Source organism: Microcaecilia unicolor, chromosome 1 (genome assembly GCF_901765095.1).
Source record: "Microcaecilia unicolor chromosome 1, aMicUni1.1, whole genome shotgun sequence".
Classification (NCBI taxonomy): Eukaryota; Metazoa; Chordata; class Amphibia; order Gymnophiona; family Siphonopidae; genus Microcaecilia; species Microcaecilia unicolor.
The window spans coordinates 509,868,690-509,888,397 of record NC_044031.1 but is presented as its reverse complement, the minus strand read 5'-3'; the positions used below and the strand labels follow the sequence as shown (position 1 = coordinate 509,888,397).

Genomic DNA, 19,708 nt, shown 5'->3' with positions numbered 1-19,708 from the left:
GCCCACAGGCGCACGCCGCGGCACGCCCCCCCCAGCGGCGTGCACCCGGGGGGGTGCATCGGCGATCCGCCCCGGGTGTCATCGAGGGTAGGAACGCCACTGCAGCTTTAAGACTTGGATCCTCTGCAGCTGGAAAAAAAAGTAAAGTCTTACTACTGCGGTATGTGTAGTATCAAAAGTTACTCTTAAAACTCCAAATGTAGTTACTAAATGGAATAACAGTCTCCTACTAAAAATGGTAACATGTATCTTTCCGAACAGGTTGCTTAACCACCCATAACCACCCTGATTTATCCAGATTTAATTTGGTGCTGTGAGAAAACTTCCATAGAGGAAGAGATCTTCATTGGTAAGAATTTGTTGGGATATTGTTTTTAAACTTGGGGAATGGTAGACTTTGAATTAAATAGGTAACCTCAGACTTAAGTTACTCTGCTCACTTAGCAAAGGAGTTTAAGGAATAGTTTTTCTTAGCATATAAAATCTCTGTTAGAGTTCCATAGGTCAGCATTTAAGGGGCTATTTTATGAGATCACCCCCATTTAACATCGAGCAATTCGTGGGGTAGAACCTCTCCAAAAACCCCAGTCTGGGTCATTTAAGGTGGGAGAAGGAGCACAGATCCCAGGAAGCTAGACCAGAGATTTTTGGAAGCACTGATGGTGGCAAAATCGCAAAAGAAAGACGGAGCACGAGGCCACACGGGAGATTCCAAGATGGCAGAGACTGGCTATGCGGGCGAGCTGACGGTGGGCTCTGCATGGATGGCAGAGATAGCGGCAGAGGTCTCGGCGCTGCTGGAACAGTCGGTGGACCGGAAACTGCAGCGTATATCTGATAAATTAGAGGCGATGGACGGCAAGCTGGAGGGGCTAAGGTCCGATCTTACTACCTTTCAACAGCGATTATCGGATGTGGAGGACAAATGCAAATCAACAAGACAGTCTGCAGCAGAAAATGCAGAGCAAGACTGAACAACTAGAGGCTAAGCTAGACGATCTGGAGAACAGATTGCGGCAAAATAATCTCAGGTTAGTGGGCCTCCCAGAAACTATAAAAGAGTCTGACCTGCGCAGCTTTCTGGAGACTTGGTTAATTAAAGCCCTGGAACTTCCGCTGAGGGGCCCCTAAGGATTGAGAGAGCGCACCGGCTGGGAGCGGAGCGTACGGAGAAGGCCCGACCGCGAATTGTAATCATGAAAGTCCTTAATTATGCCCATAAACAAGACATTTTGAGGGCACTGCGACAGAAGGGAGCCTTACATTATGAGAACCAGCGAGTCTTGTGTTTCCAGGATTTCTCTGCAGCGGTGGTGGCGCAATGTTGACTATTTGTGCACACATGCAAAATGCTACACACGAAGAAGTATCATTTGCTCTTCTCTACCCAGCTCAAGCAAGGATTCAGAATGGCGGTAAAACTAGTTTCTTCACGTCCCCTACTGAAGCTCTTAAATTTGCTAATACTTTGACCAGGGAGGGAGAAGATACGAATAAAGCCAGAGACTGATGCGCGATTGGTGAATACCTTACTGGGACTATGGAAAACTCGGAGTCCTTGACGGTGGAGTCGATAGACTTGAAATACACCTTAGAGATCTGGCAAGCATTGAAACTGGATAAGGACTATTGGCACATTTGAACTTGAGTGGTGATGAGGGCTCTGTATCTATGTTGATTGATTGTTGTGTAAATGGTGAGAGTGAGTCTGTGAAGAGCCGCAAATGGTATGGAGCCCTCGAAGCTGGAACTGTGTTTTGCCTAATCTTTAAGCTGCAGGAATAGAAACAGTCTTAAAGTACTGCAGAATACCCACACATTTATTAGGCATAGGGGGTCTGGGGTTGGTTTGCTATGCGTGTTGCTTGGGGGGGGGGGGGGGGGGGGCTCTGGGTGATCAGGTTCTTAGATAGAATATTGTGGCGGGGGGAATAGAAAGGGAGGGAAGAGATAGGGGAGTGGGGGGGGGGGGTCGGTAGGGGGAGGGGTAATTTTTTGTTAGGATTGTTTTGTGTTATGTTTTTGGATAGGGGTTTATTTTTTGCTATTGGAACGAGCTCGGGGGGGGGGGGGGGGCCCAGGGCTGGGGATCACCCCTTCTATTTTCATAGCAGAGAGTTACTTTACCCAAGAGGGTACATGAGGTGGATCCTGGGGTCACTTACATTAGTATCATGGAATGTGGGGGGGGGGGGGGGGGGGAGTCTCCTTGCCGATTAAAAGATCCAAGGGTTTACAGGCTTTAAAGCACCACAAAGCGGATGTGGTGTTTTTGCAGGAGACACACCTTTCATCAGTAGAGCATGCCAAGTTCCAGCGGGGATGGGTGGGGCAGGTGGTGGAGGCGCCAGCAGTACAGAGGAAGGCGGGTGTTATGATCCTTTTCCATAAGGGGTTAAGTGTGTTGATTAAACCATTAATCGCGGTGCGGATGGCAGACATGTTCTGGTAGTAGCCAAGTTGGAAGGACAGCTTTTGGTCCTATGTAACGTTTATGCCCTCAATGTTTTCGATAGGAATTTCTTTCGCAAGCTTATTGAGCTTTTGGCGCCTTATCAGGAAGGTAATGTTATCTTAGGAGGGGACTTTAACTTGCCTTATGACCCTCTGATGGATAAGTCGATGTGGGTCGCGGGGAGCCTGTCTCAGTACGCTAGGGGTTTGCCTTTTCTGTGTAGTACGTTGGACTTGCTTGATGTTTGGAGGATTCTTCACTCCACACAGATACTACACACACACATCTTGGGCACACTTGACCCAGTCATGCATAGACTATTTCTTTGTATCCCGTACCCTATTTTCAAAGATTCCATCGAAGGACATTGGGCCCTGTGAGATATCGGATCACGCCCTTATCTGGTTACAGTTGGAGGTGGGTAGGGGGACACGTGCAGGGGGGGGAGGGAGTGGAGGTTCCCATTAGAATTGTATAGAGACTCAACGTTCCTGCTTTTCCTGAAAAGGCCAGAAAAACAGAAAATTTGAGATAGGAAAACACTACATCTGGAGAAAACAATCCGGCAGCAGAGACAACATTACGGGAGTACCCAGACGGAGGGGGCTAGCCGGGCTCTTTTGGATTCCCAGAGGGAACTGAATGAATTGCTTCATCAGCGGGCGATCAAGTCTAACATCTATTATAAATTTCAGCTATTTATTCATGGGAATAAGGCAGGGAGGTTGCTAGCTAGGTTGGCACGAGGCAGTAGAGGGCCCACACACATACTACAGGTGAGGAAGCCGGGAGGGGGGTGGTATAGAGATAGCAAGGATATCGTGACCCATTTCCAGAGATTTTATGAACGCCTTTCAGTGACGATCCTAGGTCGGATGCTATCCGGGGCGCATCGCCAATGCGCATCCCCCCTCCCCTCCGGGTGTACTCTTGGCTGCTGGGAGCAGCCGCGCGACTCTCTGCTCCGCTGGCTCCCTGCTCCCTCTGCCCCAGGACAGGAAGTAACCTGTTCCATGGCACAGGGAGCAGGGAACCAGCGGAGGCGACAGGTGCGCAGCTGCTCTCTGCACCCCTCCAGCGGCATGCACCCGGGGCGGACTGCCCCCACCGCCCCGCCCTTGGTACACCGGTGACTCCTTTATCAATAGCCTAAGGATGTGCTGGACGATGGTGATCTCTATCTATAGAATACCTTGTTACCTCGGGTCACTGCAGCGCAGAAGGAGTTTCTTAATGCACCCATGGGAGGTGACCTTTTATTAGCACTCCAACAGAGTAAACTCCATAAGGCGCCAGGCCCTGGTGGGTACAGTATAGAATTCTATAAACTGCTTTATGAGCAAATAGTCACCTCTCTTGGGCCTGTTTAACTCAATGGCACAGTCAGGTACTATGCCCAAAACCTTTAAATTTGCTAAAATGATAGTGCTTTTAAAACCAGGCAGGGTTCCGGAGGATCCGGGGTCTTATCGCCCTATGTCCCTCCTAAACTGTGATGCAAAACTGTATGCCAAGATATTGGCTAATATATTATCTCACATACTGCCAGACTTAATATCCTCCCCACAGGTGGGCTTTGTGAAGGGCAGGGCAGCGACTAGGAATGCTAGGGCACTTTTGGCCTCCTTGGAGGTGGTGGAGAGGCTTCATTTACCATCTCTATTAATCAGCTTTGACCCAGAGAAGGCCTTTGATCGCGTCATATGGTCATTCCTTTTTGCCGTAATGAGGAAAGTAGGCTTGGAGGGTTTCTTTGGCGAGGCAGTGAAGGTCTTATAGTCAGACCCTCAGGCATTTTTGTTTATAAATGGAGAAAAGGTCCGAGGCGTTCCCTATTCGTAGGGGTACAAGGCAAGGATGCCCATTGTTCCCTTTGTTATTTGTATTAATACTAGATCCACTTCTTAGGGATATTAGGTCTCACCCAAAGATTTCAGGAGTTTCCATTGGGAAATCTACGTTCCTGATCTCAGCATTTGTGGATGATTTACTTGTACATCTTACACACCCTCGGAGATCTTTAACAGCGCTTTTGGAGTTATTTCAGGAATTTGGGGATTTTTCCAGGTTTAAATTGAATTTTTCAAAGAAGCTGGCTCTCGCCTCTACAGAGCAGTTTAGACATGAATGGGGGGAGGGCTTCCCTTTCCGTTGGGCTCGTGAATCTTTTACATACCTGGGAATAAAGATTGGCATGAAAACGTCGTCTCTATACCAGGCTAATATTGCTAGTTTGTTAGAACGGACTGTGGAACATCTACATAAATGGAGATCTTTGCCTCTCGCCTTGCATGGCAGAATTCACTTGTTTCAAATGGTGGAGTTTCTGAGGTGGATATATGTAATGCTCCCCCTTCGTATCCTAAATAGGGATTTGCAGATGTTATATAAACATCTACGCACATTTATCTGGGGTGGTAAGAAATCAAAACTAGCAATACAGCTTATGTTGGGGTCCTGGAGGGAGGGTAGCTTGGGCATCCCGCACCTATGGAGATATAACCAGGCGTGTTTACTGCGTCACTGGCTCCTCCATAGAGAGAATTTTACTTCCAGGCAGTTGAAGGAGGACTATCTTAGTCCGTGTCACCTGTACTTTTTGTTGCAAGCCCCGAGGCTGACTATTCCAGCCTGCTTCTGGAATAGCGTTTTGTTGCGGCCATTATGGGAACTTTGGAAGGATTTGACCAGACGCTGGGGAGTAGACTCAGAGGTCTCTGATTTTATTGCCTTTGCAGAACAATCTAGCGTTCTCCAGGCTCAGAAAATCAGGCGTTTCAGAGATAGGCGAGCATGGGTATAACGAGATTGGAACGTGTTTTAACTGCAGGAGGGACCTTGTTGAATCTGGGGGCAATGGGGGAGGGCTTTGACCTTAGCAACGTATTTGCGTACAATCAGCAGGCACATTATGTCTGCGTGGTGAGGCATTGGGGGCAGGACATGGTAGACGCGTTCGAGATCTGTTTGGTTCGGTCTCGGGGGAACGGCTCTCTATTTCAGGCACATACAGGGTGCTAACAAGGTTGGCCATAAGTAAGGATAAATTGCATATTGCAGCCCGCTGGGCACGAGATCTGAGACGTCCGGCTCTAATAATCGCTATCCAACCAAGGATTCAACCCGTACATCTATGCAGATGATGTCACAATATACATTCCGTACAAACAAGATATAACCGAAATTACAAATGAAATCACGCAAAGCCTTCAAATAATGAACTCATGGGCGGATGCATTCCAACTAAAGCTAAACGCAGAAACAACCCAATGTCTAACCCTGTCCTCAACATACAACACAAACAAACCCAACTCCATAAACATCCCAGACTACACACTTCCAGTCTCAGACAGCCTGAAAATTCTGGGAGTTACAATCGACCGAAATCTCACACTTGAAGACCATGCAAAAAACACAACAAAGAACGTGGAAACTTAAAAGAATCACACCTTTCTTCCCAAGAGCAATATTCTGCAGCCTAGTACAATCAATGGTGCTAAGTCACCTAGACTACTGCAACGCCATTTATGCCGGATGCAAAGTATAAATCATTAAGAAACTTCAAACCGCCCAAAGGCCATAAAGACAACGAAAGACCTGGCCATCTTCCGAAGGCTACTGAAAACAGATCTTTTCAAAAAAGCATACAATAATCACTCATCTTAAACACTAAATAACAACATTATACACGATCATCACATAATCAAACTTTTTATCGAATGACTACTTTACCTCCTTGCTTAAACGAGCAAGCACCACCACCTTAAACCTCATGATCGAATAGAATCTCTCTATATTCGATCACCTAACATATACTATAACCCAACTTACGACTCAGAAAATTTCTTGCACTACCAAAATGTATTCTTTACCATGTATGTTTACACATGGTATATGAACAAACCATGATCTGGTTCTTACATATTACGTTCCTTTGTATGTTATCATATATGTATTCACCTTAATATAAGATCATTTGTAACTCTGTTTACCCGGAAATGGCAACTGCCATTACGGCAAATGTAAGCCACACTGAGCCTGCAAACTGGTGGGAAAATATGGGATACAAATGCTACAAATAAATAAATGATAGATTTTAATAAGTTAACAGCCCGTCTTCCTACACTGTCCATGAACGTGGATCTTCGCGAATGCCAATACAGAATCCTAAATACAGCATATCTGACCAAGGCCGAAATTTTTAGAATGGGAGGGGTGGAGGAGCCTCTTCGCTCTAAATGCAAACATGGGGTGAGCTCTTTTTTTCATTCTCTATGGGAATGCCCGAAGGTTCAGTTTTTTGGGAAGGTCCCTGTTTAAATTTTTGGGAGGCCTGTTGAGGACCAGGATAACGCCTTCTCCTTTGGGCGCACTGCTGGATAAACATGAATCTTTTGCTTTGAATGGTGGGGGTGCACTTCTATTAGTACGTAAAGCCTATATGTTGGGGAAAAGGGTTATTCTCTGCATGTGGAAGGGGGAATCACCACCTGAGTATTGGCATTGGCGTAATAAATTACATGAACTCATGTTATTAGAACATCAGGTGGTTGGGTTATCTTCTCGGAGATTGTTCCTCGCTACTTGGGAGCCATATATACAGTCTCTGTCCCCTAGAGCTCGAAGCTTTGTTTTGAATTCTCTTTCGTATCATTGAACTAGTTTTTTTTTTTTGGGGGGGGGGGAGGAGGGAGGTTTGGGGGGGAAACTCTTCTGCACCATTTGTGGGGGTGGTCTGTTTGTAGGTTGTATGTCTTGTATGGGGCATATTCAGATAATCCTTCACAGGAATGTTGGTATATAGGTCGCGAGACGCTATAAGAGACAAGGTCTCTCGCTTGGAGGGGTTTTACTAGTATATTTAATGTTCCGGCTATAATAGGATGCAGGGCATACATAGTTACACTGCACATTGACCTTTGTGGTTGTTGTATGTGACCATTTTGTAAACAGGGTTCATATTTTTATGCACCTCCAGAAAGAATTGAGATAATAATAAAATGCGAGGGAGGGATGGGGTTTGAGGCTGAGGCGGGGGAAGGAGGAAATGTTAAAAAAAAAATGTCATGATGCCACCATTATCTCTTTTACATGCAGAAGGATATGTTAATTTCTTTTTTGGTTGTATATTAAACGTGTTGATTGTTTACACTGATGAATCATCAATAAAAATTGTTGAAACTAAGGGGCTATTTTACAGTTATTATAGTATCAATATAAAGCACAGCTAACAGGCACAGGAAGCCTCAGTTTAGACTAATTCCCACCCACCCTGGCATAATCTCTGATTTATAGGCTCTTGATCCAATTAGGCTACAAATTTAAAAAGGGCATCTCTATCAGCCAGTAAATAGCTCTTAGGAATACATAGAGGGAAACTTACAACATTAAAATAATAAAAACTAAAATATTAGCATAGCCTAGCATATAACTAGCAATCTTAGGGGAATTTAATTTATATATTCCCACTCCATTAACAACTTTTTGCAGTAATAAGATGCAGGCAGCAGATCAGCAGCGAGATGGGGACTATCCAGTCTTTGGCAACGACTGTCACATGTTTATCTCCCAGTTGGCGAGAAGTCATGTGTGTACTTCTGTGCAAAGAGCTCCTAGCACTTAGGGAATGGGTCCAATCTCTGGAGGCTAGAATAGCAGACTTGGAGGAGCTGAGGCAGGCAGAAACGTTTATAGAGGAGGCCTACAGGAACATAGTAGAGAAGTCCCAGTTTGGCAACCTCTGTGTTGCCATGAAGGAGAAAGGTCTCCTGAAGGGAGAGCATCACTGTGGAGAGGCAGGATTGACCCCACTGCAACATTATGCCAAATAGCAGTGATCTTATTAGAAAAGTAGATGACAAAAGTGTTATATAAAGCATTTGAAGGTTCTAATTCAGTGGTTTCCAATCCTTTCCTAGGGGAACCCCAGCCACTCATGTTTTCAGGATAACCACAATGAATATTCACAAATTAGATTTACTTGCACTGTCTCCATTGCTCTAACAGAATATAGAAATGGTCTCTCCAAAAATACAGCTCAAAACTGTAAACAGCACTTTTGAGGAACCTAAGGACTCCATGATCTCAGAAGAGAAAAAAAAAAAAAAATCTTTTTTACCCAATAGCATTACTGTGACAAGCATTCTTATCCTCTACCAGGGAGGATTTCCTCCACTTGCTTCTAAGTGACATCCTACTTCTTTAAGATTACTTCTATAAACGAGAGAGATTTCAGTTTTTGACAGTTTTTTAGTCATGCAATTCTATTGACAGTGGAATAGAGGATTTTATGCTATCAACTCACCATATTGTCCAAACGCTCTAAGAGAAAAAGACTGCTGTCTCTTGAAAGCCTACAATAAACTTCAAACTTCCTCTGGGAAGAACCAGCACTCATCTTAAGTCTAATTAAAATTTTCACCAATCAATATTTTAAGCTATTAACAAATACAATGTAATCTTGGGGAGGGTCAAGAAATCTGATATTATCCTGTACCCAGAACTGAAAAATGACATTCAGGACATGTCCAACTAAGCAAGCATGCACATAGACTGTTAGAAAATTAAACTTTCCACAGCTTCTAAGAAATAGACAACTCCCAACGAAGTTGGTTGGTCAATACATGAAATAAACACTAAAGATGAGTTTCGGACAAACCAGGATTAAACAGATTTTGCCATAATCCAATTAGTGCACAAGACTACTCAATCAATGCAGGTGCTAAGATGTGTTATGTTATTATATCTGACAAACAGCTGGTAAACTTAATATGCTAATATTTTAGGGGAAATTACATAAATCTGTTTTAGGTTGAACAAAATCAAAGCAGCAATTTTGCAGCAAAGCACTGTAATGAGATATGCTGCAGCAATAAAGTATTTTCGAAGCAGCTTTTCAACATAGCAGGCCAAAATACCATCTATAGTGAAACAATTTGCCACAGATTAACCATATCAGCACCATCAGGAACAAAGCCAAAACTGTCATTTTACTAAGACAATCTTTCTTTTCCATCTGGGACATAGTTCATGGGATCATTTTCAAAGCACTTAGACTTACAAAGTTCCATAGGTTACTATATGTAACTAAGTCTAATGGGCAGATGATCAAAAGCAAGTGCGGACGCTAAAGGCCAAAAGCGCCACACTAGCGCCCACGATTGCTCCCACCCAATGTATTACCTAATCCTCCCCAATGCTCAGCGGGCAGCATGCCAAACAAGAGTATTACTCCCAAGGCAAACCCTATGCCAGTTCAGAGCTGGTGTTAAGAGTTTACAAAGCATTGGGGAGGAAAGGAGAGCCCTGTCCAGCATGCATCTGCATGCAAATAGGCCTCCTCATCCCACACCAGATAGAAGACAAGACACCCCCCTGGTGGTCTAGCGCCCCCCCCCCCCCAAACAGAGCAACCTCCATCCTAACAGTGCCACCTCCAAAATGGTGGCACCCTGCCCAGTGCATCCTGGGAAGAACTGAGTGGGATTCCCTACCATATAAGGGACTCCCTTATATGGTAGGGAAGCCCCACCCAGCACACCCCAGGATGCACTGGGCAGGGCACTGCTGGAAGGAAGAGGAAGTAATACTCTCTCCTTCGTCATTTTGAGGTTCAGGGGGTGGGGGCAGGTGTCAGGGAGGGTTGCTCTGTCGGGGGGGGGGGGGTTGGGGCGGATGAAGGTCAGCCCCTCGTGTCCTGGGTGGGATGGGGAACCTCCTGCACTGTTTGACAGGTCCAGGCTTTTGTTTTTTGGGGTTTTTCTTTGGACAGCCCAGACATATCAAAAACTCCTGCAGGAGGTTTCTGCCTTCAGCGCATGTCCAGACACAACCCTCCCACAGGATGATCAAAACTAATAGCACGCATAAATTTGAATACTATTAGTTTTGTTCAAGAAGGCTTTAATTCCCCATGCTATTCCGGTGCTAATTTTTCAGCGCTGTTCGGAACCGCGTGGGGAATTTGATCATCGGGGCATAAGTGCTGTGAAAATACACCTCTATGTAACATTGCAAGTCTAAGTGCTTTGAAAACCATCTCCATAGTCTGACAGCTATGATCCCTAGGTGCTCTCATGGTGGGGATGGGAAAATTAGGTTCTTACCATGATAATTTTCTTTCCTTTAGTCATAGCAGATGAAGCCATTATGTATGGGTTGTGTCCATCAACCAGCAGGGAGAGATAGAGAGCACTCAATTTTTCACAGTGCCTCATGGCCAGCTAGCTCCACTGCCTCTTCAGTATTTGAAGCTTCCAAAGCAGTATGGCAAACCGCAATGGGAATAACATGAACTTTCCTCACAGCGAACGATGGCCCCTTAACAAGGGCATAAACTCATCCTCCACTTTGTATAAACGGAGGGAATACTTGCATCCTCCTGGAGGGAATAAACTCATCCTCCCAAAACATGAACTGGAGGGAATGAACTCATCCTCCTATAACTGTAACAAGAATCCTGAAGACTGTTTTCCGACTCCCCAAGGAAGGAATATAACTTCAGGAAACAAGAACAGCACCTAAAATCAGAATCACTGCAATACAGACAATCATACAGGGAGGGCTCATGGCTTCATGTGCTATGACTAAAGGAAAGAAAATTATCATGGTAAGAACCTAAATTTTCCCTTCCTTGTCATAAAGCAAATGAAGCCATTACGTACGGGATGTAACAAAGCAATCCCTAAATAGGGTGGGAACAAGCCACACCACGCGCTAGCACCTGTGCTCCAAAACGCGCATCCCTCCTGGCAGCCACATCCAGCCAGTAATGTTGGGCAAAAGAGAGCTTAGAAGTCCATGTTGCAGCACTGCAAATCTCATGAAGAGATAGTGCTCCAGTTTCCGCCCAGGAAGAGGAAATCGCTCTTGTGGAATGTGCCTTAAAGGCTTCAGCCGGAGCCCGGCCAGACAGCAGATATGCTGAAAAGATAGCTTCTTTGAGCCAACGGGCAATAGTGGCTTTAGACGCTGAAGACCCTCTGCGAGGACCTGCAAACAGCACAAAAAAGATGATCAGAGGTCCTGAAAGAATTTGTAATTCGCAGATACTGCAACAGAGTCCTGCGCACATCCACAAGGTGCAACTGCCCAAATGAATCTGGAAACTCCTCCTCAACAAAGGAGAGAAGAAAAACAGGCTGGTTTAGGTGAAACGCTGAAACCACCTTAGGCATGAAGGAAGGCACGGTCCGAACCGTGACCCCTGACTCTGAGAATTGCAGAAAAGGGTCTCTATAGGACAGCGCCTGGAGCTCTGACACCCGTCTCGCCGAGGTAATGGCCACTAACAAGATGACCTTCAGTGTCAAATCTTTCTCTGAAGCACGCCAAAGCGGTTCAAAGGGAGCCCCCTGAAGGGCCTTCAATACTAACCCCAGGTTCCAAGCTGGACAAGGTGCCCGCACGGGAGGACGGAGCCGAACCACCCCTCTAAGAAACCGTGCCACATCTGGATGAGCAGCTAAGGACACGCCTTCAACCTTGCCACGCAGGGAGGCCAATGCTGCCACTTGCACCCGCAGGGAATTATAGGCCAAGCCTTTGTGTACACCATCCTGCAAAAAGTCCAGAATCAGCGAGACAGGAGCCTGCAATGGAGAAAGCGCTCTTGAAACACACCAGACTTCAAACTGGCGCCAAATCCTGGCATAAGCCACGGAAGTGGAGCGCTTACGGGCCCTGCAGGAGAGTGGAAATTACCTTATTTGAGTAGCCTTTATCTCTCATTTGCGCCTTCTCAATCGCCATGCCATAAGACCAAAGCGACAGGTGTCCTCCATGGCCACCGGACCCTGTGACAACAGGTGCGGAACCAGACATAACGGAAAGGGAGCCTCCAACAGCATCTGTCAGAGGTCCGCATACCAAGGCCTCCTGGGCCAATCCGGGGCGATGAGCACCACTTCTCCTGGATGCAGCCGAATCCGCAGGAGCACTCGCCCTATCAAGGGCCACGGAGGGAAGACATACAGCAAGCCCAGGTGCCAGGGTTGAGCCAAGGCATCCAACCCGGCAGAGCGAGGATCCCTCCGTCTGCTGAAGAAGCACGGGACTTTGGCATTGGAACTGGTCGCCATAAGATCCATCACTGGCTTGCCCCATTTGGCACATATCTGCAGGAATACATTGTCTGCTAGTTCCCACTCCGCTGGATCCATCTGATGCCTGCTTAGTCGGCTTGCACGTTGCTCTGACCTGCAATGTGAGCTGCTGACAGGGACTGTAGATGCAGCTCGGCCCAGTGGCAAATTTGTTCGGCCTGCGCAGCTAGAGCTCTGCACGGAGTGCCGCCTTGTCAATTTATGTAGGCCACTGCTGTCGTTTTGTCCGACATCACTCGGACAGCCAATCCTTCCAGGGTCACTTGAAAGGCCAGAAGAGCCAGAAACACCGCTTTCAACTCCAGGCGGTTGATAGACCACTCCGACTCGTCAGGCGTCCACAGACCCTGGGCATGCTTCCCCTGGCAATGTGCGCCCCAGCCCTTCAGGCTGGCATCTGTCACCACTAGGCACCAATCGGGGAGCGCCAGCGGCATTACCTGCCGCAACATGCTGTCCAAGAACCACCACTCCATGCTGAGTCGGGCCGCAGGGAGCCAAGAAAGTCTGCATTGATAATCCTGAGAAACTGGAGACCATCTTTGAAGTAGGGAATACTGTAGAGGTCTCAGGTGCGCTCTCGCCCAGGGCACCACTTCCAATGTGGCTGTCATCGATCCCAGCAGCTGGACAATGTCCCAAGCTCGCGGGCGGGGCATCCTCAGGAGCAGACGGACCTGATTCTGAAGCTTGCACCGCCTTTGCTCGGGAAGAAACACATAGCCCGAGGCTATGTCGAACCTGGCCCCCAAATATTCTAGAGATTGCGAGGGGGTCAGGTAACTTTTGGCCATATTGATGACCAAAACCACTCTGGCTGTAGCTAGATGACTCTCTTTTTCTGAGTCTGCTCTGATGAGCCAGTCGTCTAGGTACGGGTGAACCCGGATACCCTCTCGCCTGAGAAAGGCAGCTACTACCACCATTACCTTGGAGAAGGTTCGGGGAGCTGTGGCAAGGCCAAAAGGCAAGGCCCGAAACTGGAAATGTTTTCCCAACACCGCAAACTGCAGAAACGTCTGGTGCGGGGGCCAAATTGGTATGTGCAAGTAAGCTTCTTTCAGGTCCAGAGACGTGAGAAACTCTCCTGGCTGTACCGCCGCAATGACGGAGCGCAGGGTTTCCATGTGAAAATGCCGCACTCTTAAGGACTTGTTTAACTCTTTTAAGTCCAGGATCGGGCGAAAAGACCCGCCTTTTCGTGGCACCACAAAGTAAATGGAGTAGCGGCCTAGACCTTGTTCGGCGGGAAGCACCGGGAAGCCCCTATCCGGCACAGACTGTGCAAAGTCTCCTCTACCGCCGCCCGTTTGGTGGCAGAACCGCATCGGGACTCCACAAACACGTCTCTCACCGGGGCATCGAATTCTATTCGGTATCCGTCTCTGATCAGGTCCAAGACCCACTGATCTGCGGAGATTTTGGCCCACTCCTCGAAGAGGGAAAGTCTTCCTCTGATGACAGGAAACAAGGAGGGGGCTGGCGCACCATCATTGAGAGGGTCGCCCCTGAACTCCAGGCCTTGAACCAGCAGCTGCGTAATGTTTGTCCGAGCGAAAGGAGTTTCTCTGCTGAAAGCGGGCACACGAAGTGAACCCAGCAGCACGCCCCGGGCGGTACCTTCTAGCTTCACGGAAGCGAGGTCTGTAAGAGGAGGGGACCGCCTGACCCTTAGAGGAAGGCTTCAGCCTATCTTCGGGCAAGCGCTGAGGTTTGGAATCCCCCAGGCCTTTAACAATGTTTTCCAGCTCCTCACCAAACAGGAAAAGGCCTTGAAAGGGCAACTTCACCAACCTTTGCTTAGAGGCCATGTCCGCCGCCCAATGTCGTAGCCAAAGAGTGCGGCGAGCCGCCACTGCTACAGCCATTTGTTTAGCTGAAGCTCTGACCATATCATAAAGGGCGTCAGCCAAAAAGGACAAAGCCGACTCCATCCGCGGAGCCACTTCGGATAAGGTCTCCGCTCCATCACCGGGCTGTTCCACTGCCTGCTGTAACCAAGCCAGGCAGGCTCTAGCAGCATAACAACTGCATGCAGACGCCTGAACAGTGAGACCTGCCAAATCAAAGGACCGCTTCAGAGCTGAATCAAGCCTGCGGTCTTGAATATCCTTCAGGGCAACCACCTCCTTCAACAGGGAGGGTAGTTCTCTTTGTCACAGCCGTGACCAGGGCATCCACTTTAGGCATTGCAAAGCGAGCCAAATGTTCCTCACTCAGAGGGTATAATTGCCCCATAGCCCTGACAACCTTCAAAGGTCCCTCGGGGTCAGCCCATTGAGCCGAAATAAGCTCTTGGATGGAGTCATGCAAAGGAAAGGCTCAAGCAGGCTTTCTGGTACTAGCCCATCCTTGGATTAACAGAGGAGGCTGTGCAACTCCCAGGATCTTCAATCGAGAGGGCTTGTAAGGCATCTGAAATAAGCGCCGGCAGCTCTTCGCGGTGGAAAATTCTCACTGCAGATGGATCCATCAAGCTCCTGTGGCAATTCTGCACCCGACTCTGGCTCATCAGCCCAAGAAGTTCTGCCAGACCCCTCAGAAAGGGAATTAGCCCTTCTGCGTTTATCAGGAGGATAAGAAACAGGCAAAGCCAACTCCAAAAGGCCAGGATCCACCGGGGGGGGGGGGGGGGGGGCAGGCAGAGGGTCCGAAGAACCCTGTGGAAGAGCTCTTTTAAGCATGTATGCCCTATGCAGCATTAAAACAAAATCAGGGGAGAAAACCGCTCCCTGACCGCCCGGATCCTGCCCAGGGCTATCAGCTCTATTATTCGCCTCACTCAGAGGACCCCCCCAGCATCAGCTGCCAGCTCAGAGCGCAAAAGTTCGCCGCTCGCCATGCTCGGGCCAGCTCTACCATCTGTACAGCACGAATTACAGAGCCCCGCTGCTGATTTGCGCTTGCCACATTTAGAACAGCACTTTACAGTCTCCGCAGCCATCGCCGAAAACGGCGGTAAAATTCAAAAATGGCGGTTCGCGCCAAAAAGGTCCCGATCGCGGGCCCACCCCGGAGGAGTCAGAAAACACTCTTACCTCACTAGACCGAGTATCACAGCTCCGGTCCTGCAGAAGAATCTCAAGAAAAAAAACCTCTTTTCCAAGATCGCTGCACTAAAGCGCGATGCGACTTTAATTATTTTTTATTTTTTTTAACGCTGTGAGGAAAGCAGAGACAAAAGAGGTCAATAAAAACACTCCGGAGGCTCAGGTAAGTGGGAAAGGCAGGGAAAGGCGAACCAATGTGCCTGCATCCACTGAGTGGGAAAGGACAGGGAAAAGCAAGCTAATATGTCTACATCCACGGGGGCATGGGTAAGGCAGGGAAAGGGCTGACCTATGTGCTTTCAAAGTGAAGCTGATATAGCCTCTAACACCCCGGCTAACAACTGGCAAGCCAGGAGCCACCCCCAGGCAGATTTTTGATGGAGCTCGAAGAAGCTGCAGTCACCCTGCTTGGGGAGATAGAGAATACTGAAGAGGCAGTGGAGCTAGCTGGCCATGAGGCACTGTGAAAAATTGAGTGCTCTCTATCTCCCCCTGCTGGTTGATAGACACAACCCATACATAATGGCTTCATCTGTTTGATGACAAGGAAGACTATGCTTTGTAAAACAGCTTTCTTCACACTGCCAGTGAAGAACAGCTGCAGAGAACAAAATGCACTCAAAAAGAGTATTTTCACATACCTGAATTTTCTTCTGTGGGCTACACCACATTACAGCACTACACACTCATGCTGGAGAAAGACTTATAAGCTTTGTGCTGGCTCCAGTTGGATGAACTGCTTTGAACTTACAAAATTAACTGCATAAATTAGGGCAGACAAAATGGCATGAAGTTTGGCTAATCACACAACTCATTTAACTTTCTACTTTGTGATACTCACTTATTCTCCTTCCGAAAATTCATTTGTAAATGGCATACGATAATGAGCAAAGATCAGCAAGCTGCATGACTAATTGCTTGCTAAACCTGAATGCATTAATTGGGGTAAATTCAGCAAATACAGCAAATGGCCTGTTTCAGGTATTAGGACCAAACATGTGGAATTAATCAAGCCCTTTAATTTTTGTTATTCTTCATCATTCTGATGTAATTAAGCCAGCCATTCATTTCAACTAAATTTGTATTTGAGGAAAATTAAAAAAAAAATAACTTAACAGCAATTGTGACCAAAAACTAGACATTAACTAACACTTCCCTAACATCTCTACCCTTTTCATTATATATTCTTAAATCTGAACACTTAATTTGTTCCTATGACAATTATTCCATTCTGAGATTTATATTCCACCTGATTTCACTATGGATTCAAGGTGGATTAGCAGCATTTTCAGTGTGATACATGACCAGCATAAAATGTTATTCAATTTAATTTTTACATGAAATCTTGTTTTCTCTAACACAGAGAAAAGTTCACATAGCAAAATAGTAGCACAATAAATAAATGTACACTGATTTTAAAATACAATAGTCTTGATTATCTGATCTTCGGTAATCCAACCATCTGACATATTAGAAAGATACCCCCTCTCCCGGTGATGACATTGCATTTATTTCTATTAAAATTCTTTGTTTTAGAACAATTTTTAAAAGTCTGGAACGCTGTTTTATTCTCATTGAGAAGTTTATGCAGCGTTTTCTGTATTATCCGACTTTTCAGTTACCTGACAACAGGTTGGTCCTGTTTAGATTAGATAATCAAGACTGCACTGTACCAAGACTGTCTTAATACCTGAAACAGATCTAAGATAAGTGTACAGCTGGTGATTATGTCAATTCAAATCAGCAGAAAGCAGAACCAAAGCCCAGAAAAACGGGAATTAAATCAATTCCAAAAACATAAAAATCAGTTTTCCCTCTAATCATTTCAACAGCAGAAGAAAGCTCATGAGGATTCAAACTGAAAGTTAACACATTTTCCAGCAAGGGTTCCTACCTTTCTCTTAGCCTGCGAGTATCCCTAAAATCCAAGGAAATAGTAGACAAATATACTCAGTCAGAAATACCCATCACCACCAAATAAAACATGGGTTGGTTTCTTTTTAAAAGAGATTGGGTTGATACCTACTTGTATGATCCTCAAACTACTGAGATTTGGTGCTCCCCAGTAACATGCCTAAACAAGTATTGGTCCTCTTTTATTATGTATTTTAAACAAAATACATTTCATTATGAGAAAGTCACTCCTGACTGTTTGAGTTATTCTGGGATAACTGACATTACAAATAATCTAATCTATTTATCTGTTCAAACTTCAAAGAAATGCAGCAGAGATTCTTTAAGAAAAGGAACACTGGTAAAATATTATAGTGTCTCTTTCTATAGAATAGCATACCCCTTTCCCTTAAAGATATTTAACCCCCCCCCCCCCCCCCCAAAAAAAAAAAAAAAAATAAATAAATAAATAAATAATAAATAAATAAATAAATAAATAAAGAGAGGGTATACTTAGGGGCCAATTTGAAAAAAAAAGAAAAAAAAAAAAAAAAACTTTATCCAGGGACTTGGAAGCTCATTTTCACCCCTCCCAAGGATCCAGAACCAGCAGGAACCACTAGTACTTTAAGGCAGGTTCAAAATACAAATTGATATTTCAAAATAAAATATCCCCATGGATAGCTTATTTTTCCTGCATACAAAAAAAAACAAAAGTGGGATTGAGGGAGGGGAGGCAAAGTTGCTTACCTGTATCAGGTGTTCTCCAAATACTTCTGGTGTCCTTTCAGATTGGGTGACATCTCCCAGTCAGGGCAGTGAATTATAAGCTACTACATTTTTTCTAAAATAATATACTGAGCCTGTTTTGAGATGTTCTGTTTCACAGTAGTTACATAAAGCCACTTCAATTCTGTACACACAGTAGTTATAAATGGAGAAGGCAATGCCTCAGAGAGATGGGAGATTTTAAGAGGACTGACACCTGTAGTAAGTGTTCTCCATTGACAACAGGTTAAATAGTTTTATTTCCTCTAAGGAGAGCAGTACATGCAGTCTCCACAGATGGAAATCCCATCTTCAGGTTGCTTTTAAGCCAAAAGGAGGAAAATACAAGCACACTATGCCAACAAGAATGGGTTGAACAAAACAATGAAAAGACATACCATGTTCAAAAGTGAGTTATATCAGACCAAGGATTCCAGAAAAATAAGCCCTCTTCAAATTAAAAAAAAAAAAAAAAAGGCCCAATGCATTTCTACAGGAGCAGCAGAGCCAGCTTTGTAGCACAGAAACTTACATACAATGAAACACACCAATTAGTGAATCGCTGCTTTCAAACTACCCCTCCCCAGCATCCAAACTGCCCCATTCCTTAAACCACCCCCTTACAGCTTCCCTCCATCTGTCAAACTGCCCCACCCTCCTAAAATACTACACACACACACACCTCTAGCCAAGCTGCCCCTCCCCAAAACTACTTCTCTGCAAATACTCGTACCACCCTACACTATGCCCTTGCAACTGCCCCACCACCTCCCTGCAGCTTCCCATCCTCCCCAAACTGCTCCAGTCCCCTAAGTTACCCCCACACAGACATACATACCATTTAATATATAATGGGGTTGGAAAGAATCCCGTGAGCCATTCTCCTACACGTCTTCCTCCCGTGAGCCATTCTCCTACATGTCATCCTCCCACCTTTTGTTTTGGTTTTGCAAAAGGCAACTTGCAAATAAAATTGAAACTAGAGGAAACCAAGCTGGATTCTATACCTCAATGAGACCTTTATGACAGACTGACTAAAAGCTACTGTCACACTGGGAATGTCATAATAGTGTGGTTTGAATGTGTTGATGGAATTCCATTTCATTGTCTTACAGGCATCTTCCACAGAGGCTAATTTTAAGTGGACCACCAATGCTTCTATAGCTCTAATACTCCAAGTACTGGTATGCCCCTGAAAAGTCAGACTTGCCTGGCATAAAATAAAGAACAAGAAAATCTATACCAAAAGAAGCTATATATCAGACAAATGGGTTAACTCTGTGACGGGAAACATTTGACCAACACACCCAAAAAAAGTGGAGAAAGAGATCTCAGTGATACCGCTCAAGCCACCCAAGGTTTAAGACGTTGAGAGCAATACACCATCATAGATCAGAAAAAAAAAAAAAAAAAACCAACTCCACTCTCCATAGTATCCA

The 19,708-nt window shown here is 45.9% G+C and overlaps 1 protein-coding gene across 3 annotated transcripts in view; it reads right to left on the bottom strand.

The window, feature by feature from the left end:
- Positions 1 to 19,708, bottom strand: part of CSPP1 (centrosome and spindle pole associated protein 1) — a 370,862-nt gene that overhangs the window by 321,539 nt on the left and 29,615 nt on the right. The window contains exon 5 of one of the 3 annotated variants that reach the window (XM_030215269.1): positions 17,503 to 17,526. The exons of the other annotated variants lie outside the window; for them this stretch is intronic. Coding sequence (XP_030071129.1) covers positions 17,503 to 17,526 — 24 coding nt within the window. The remainder of the gene's footprint in view (positions 1 to 17,502; positions 17,527 to 19,708) is intronic. 3 annotated transcript variants of the gene reach the window in all.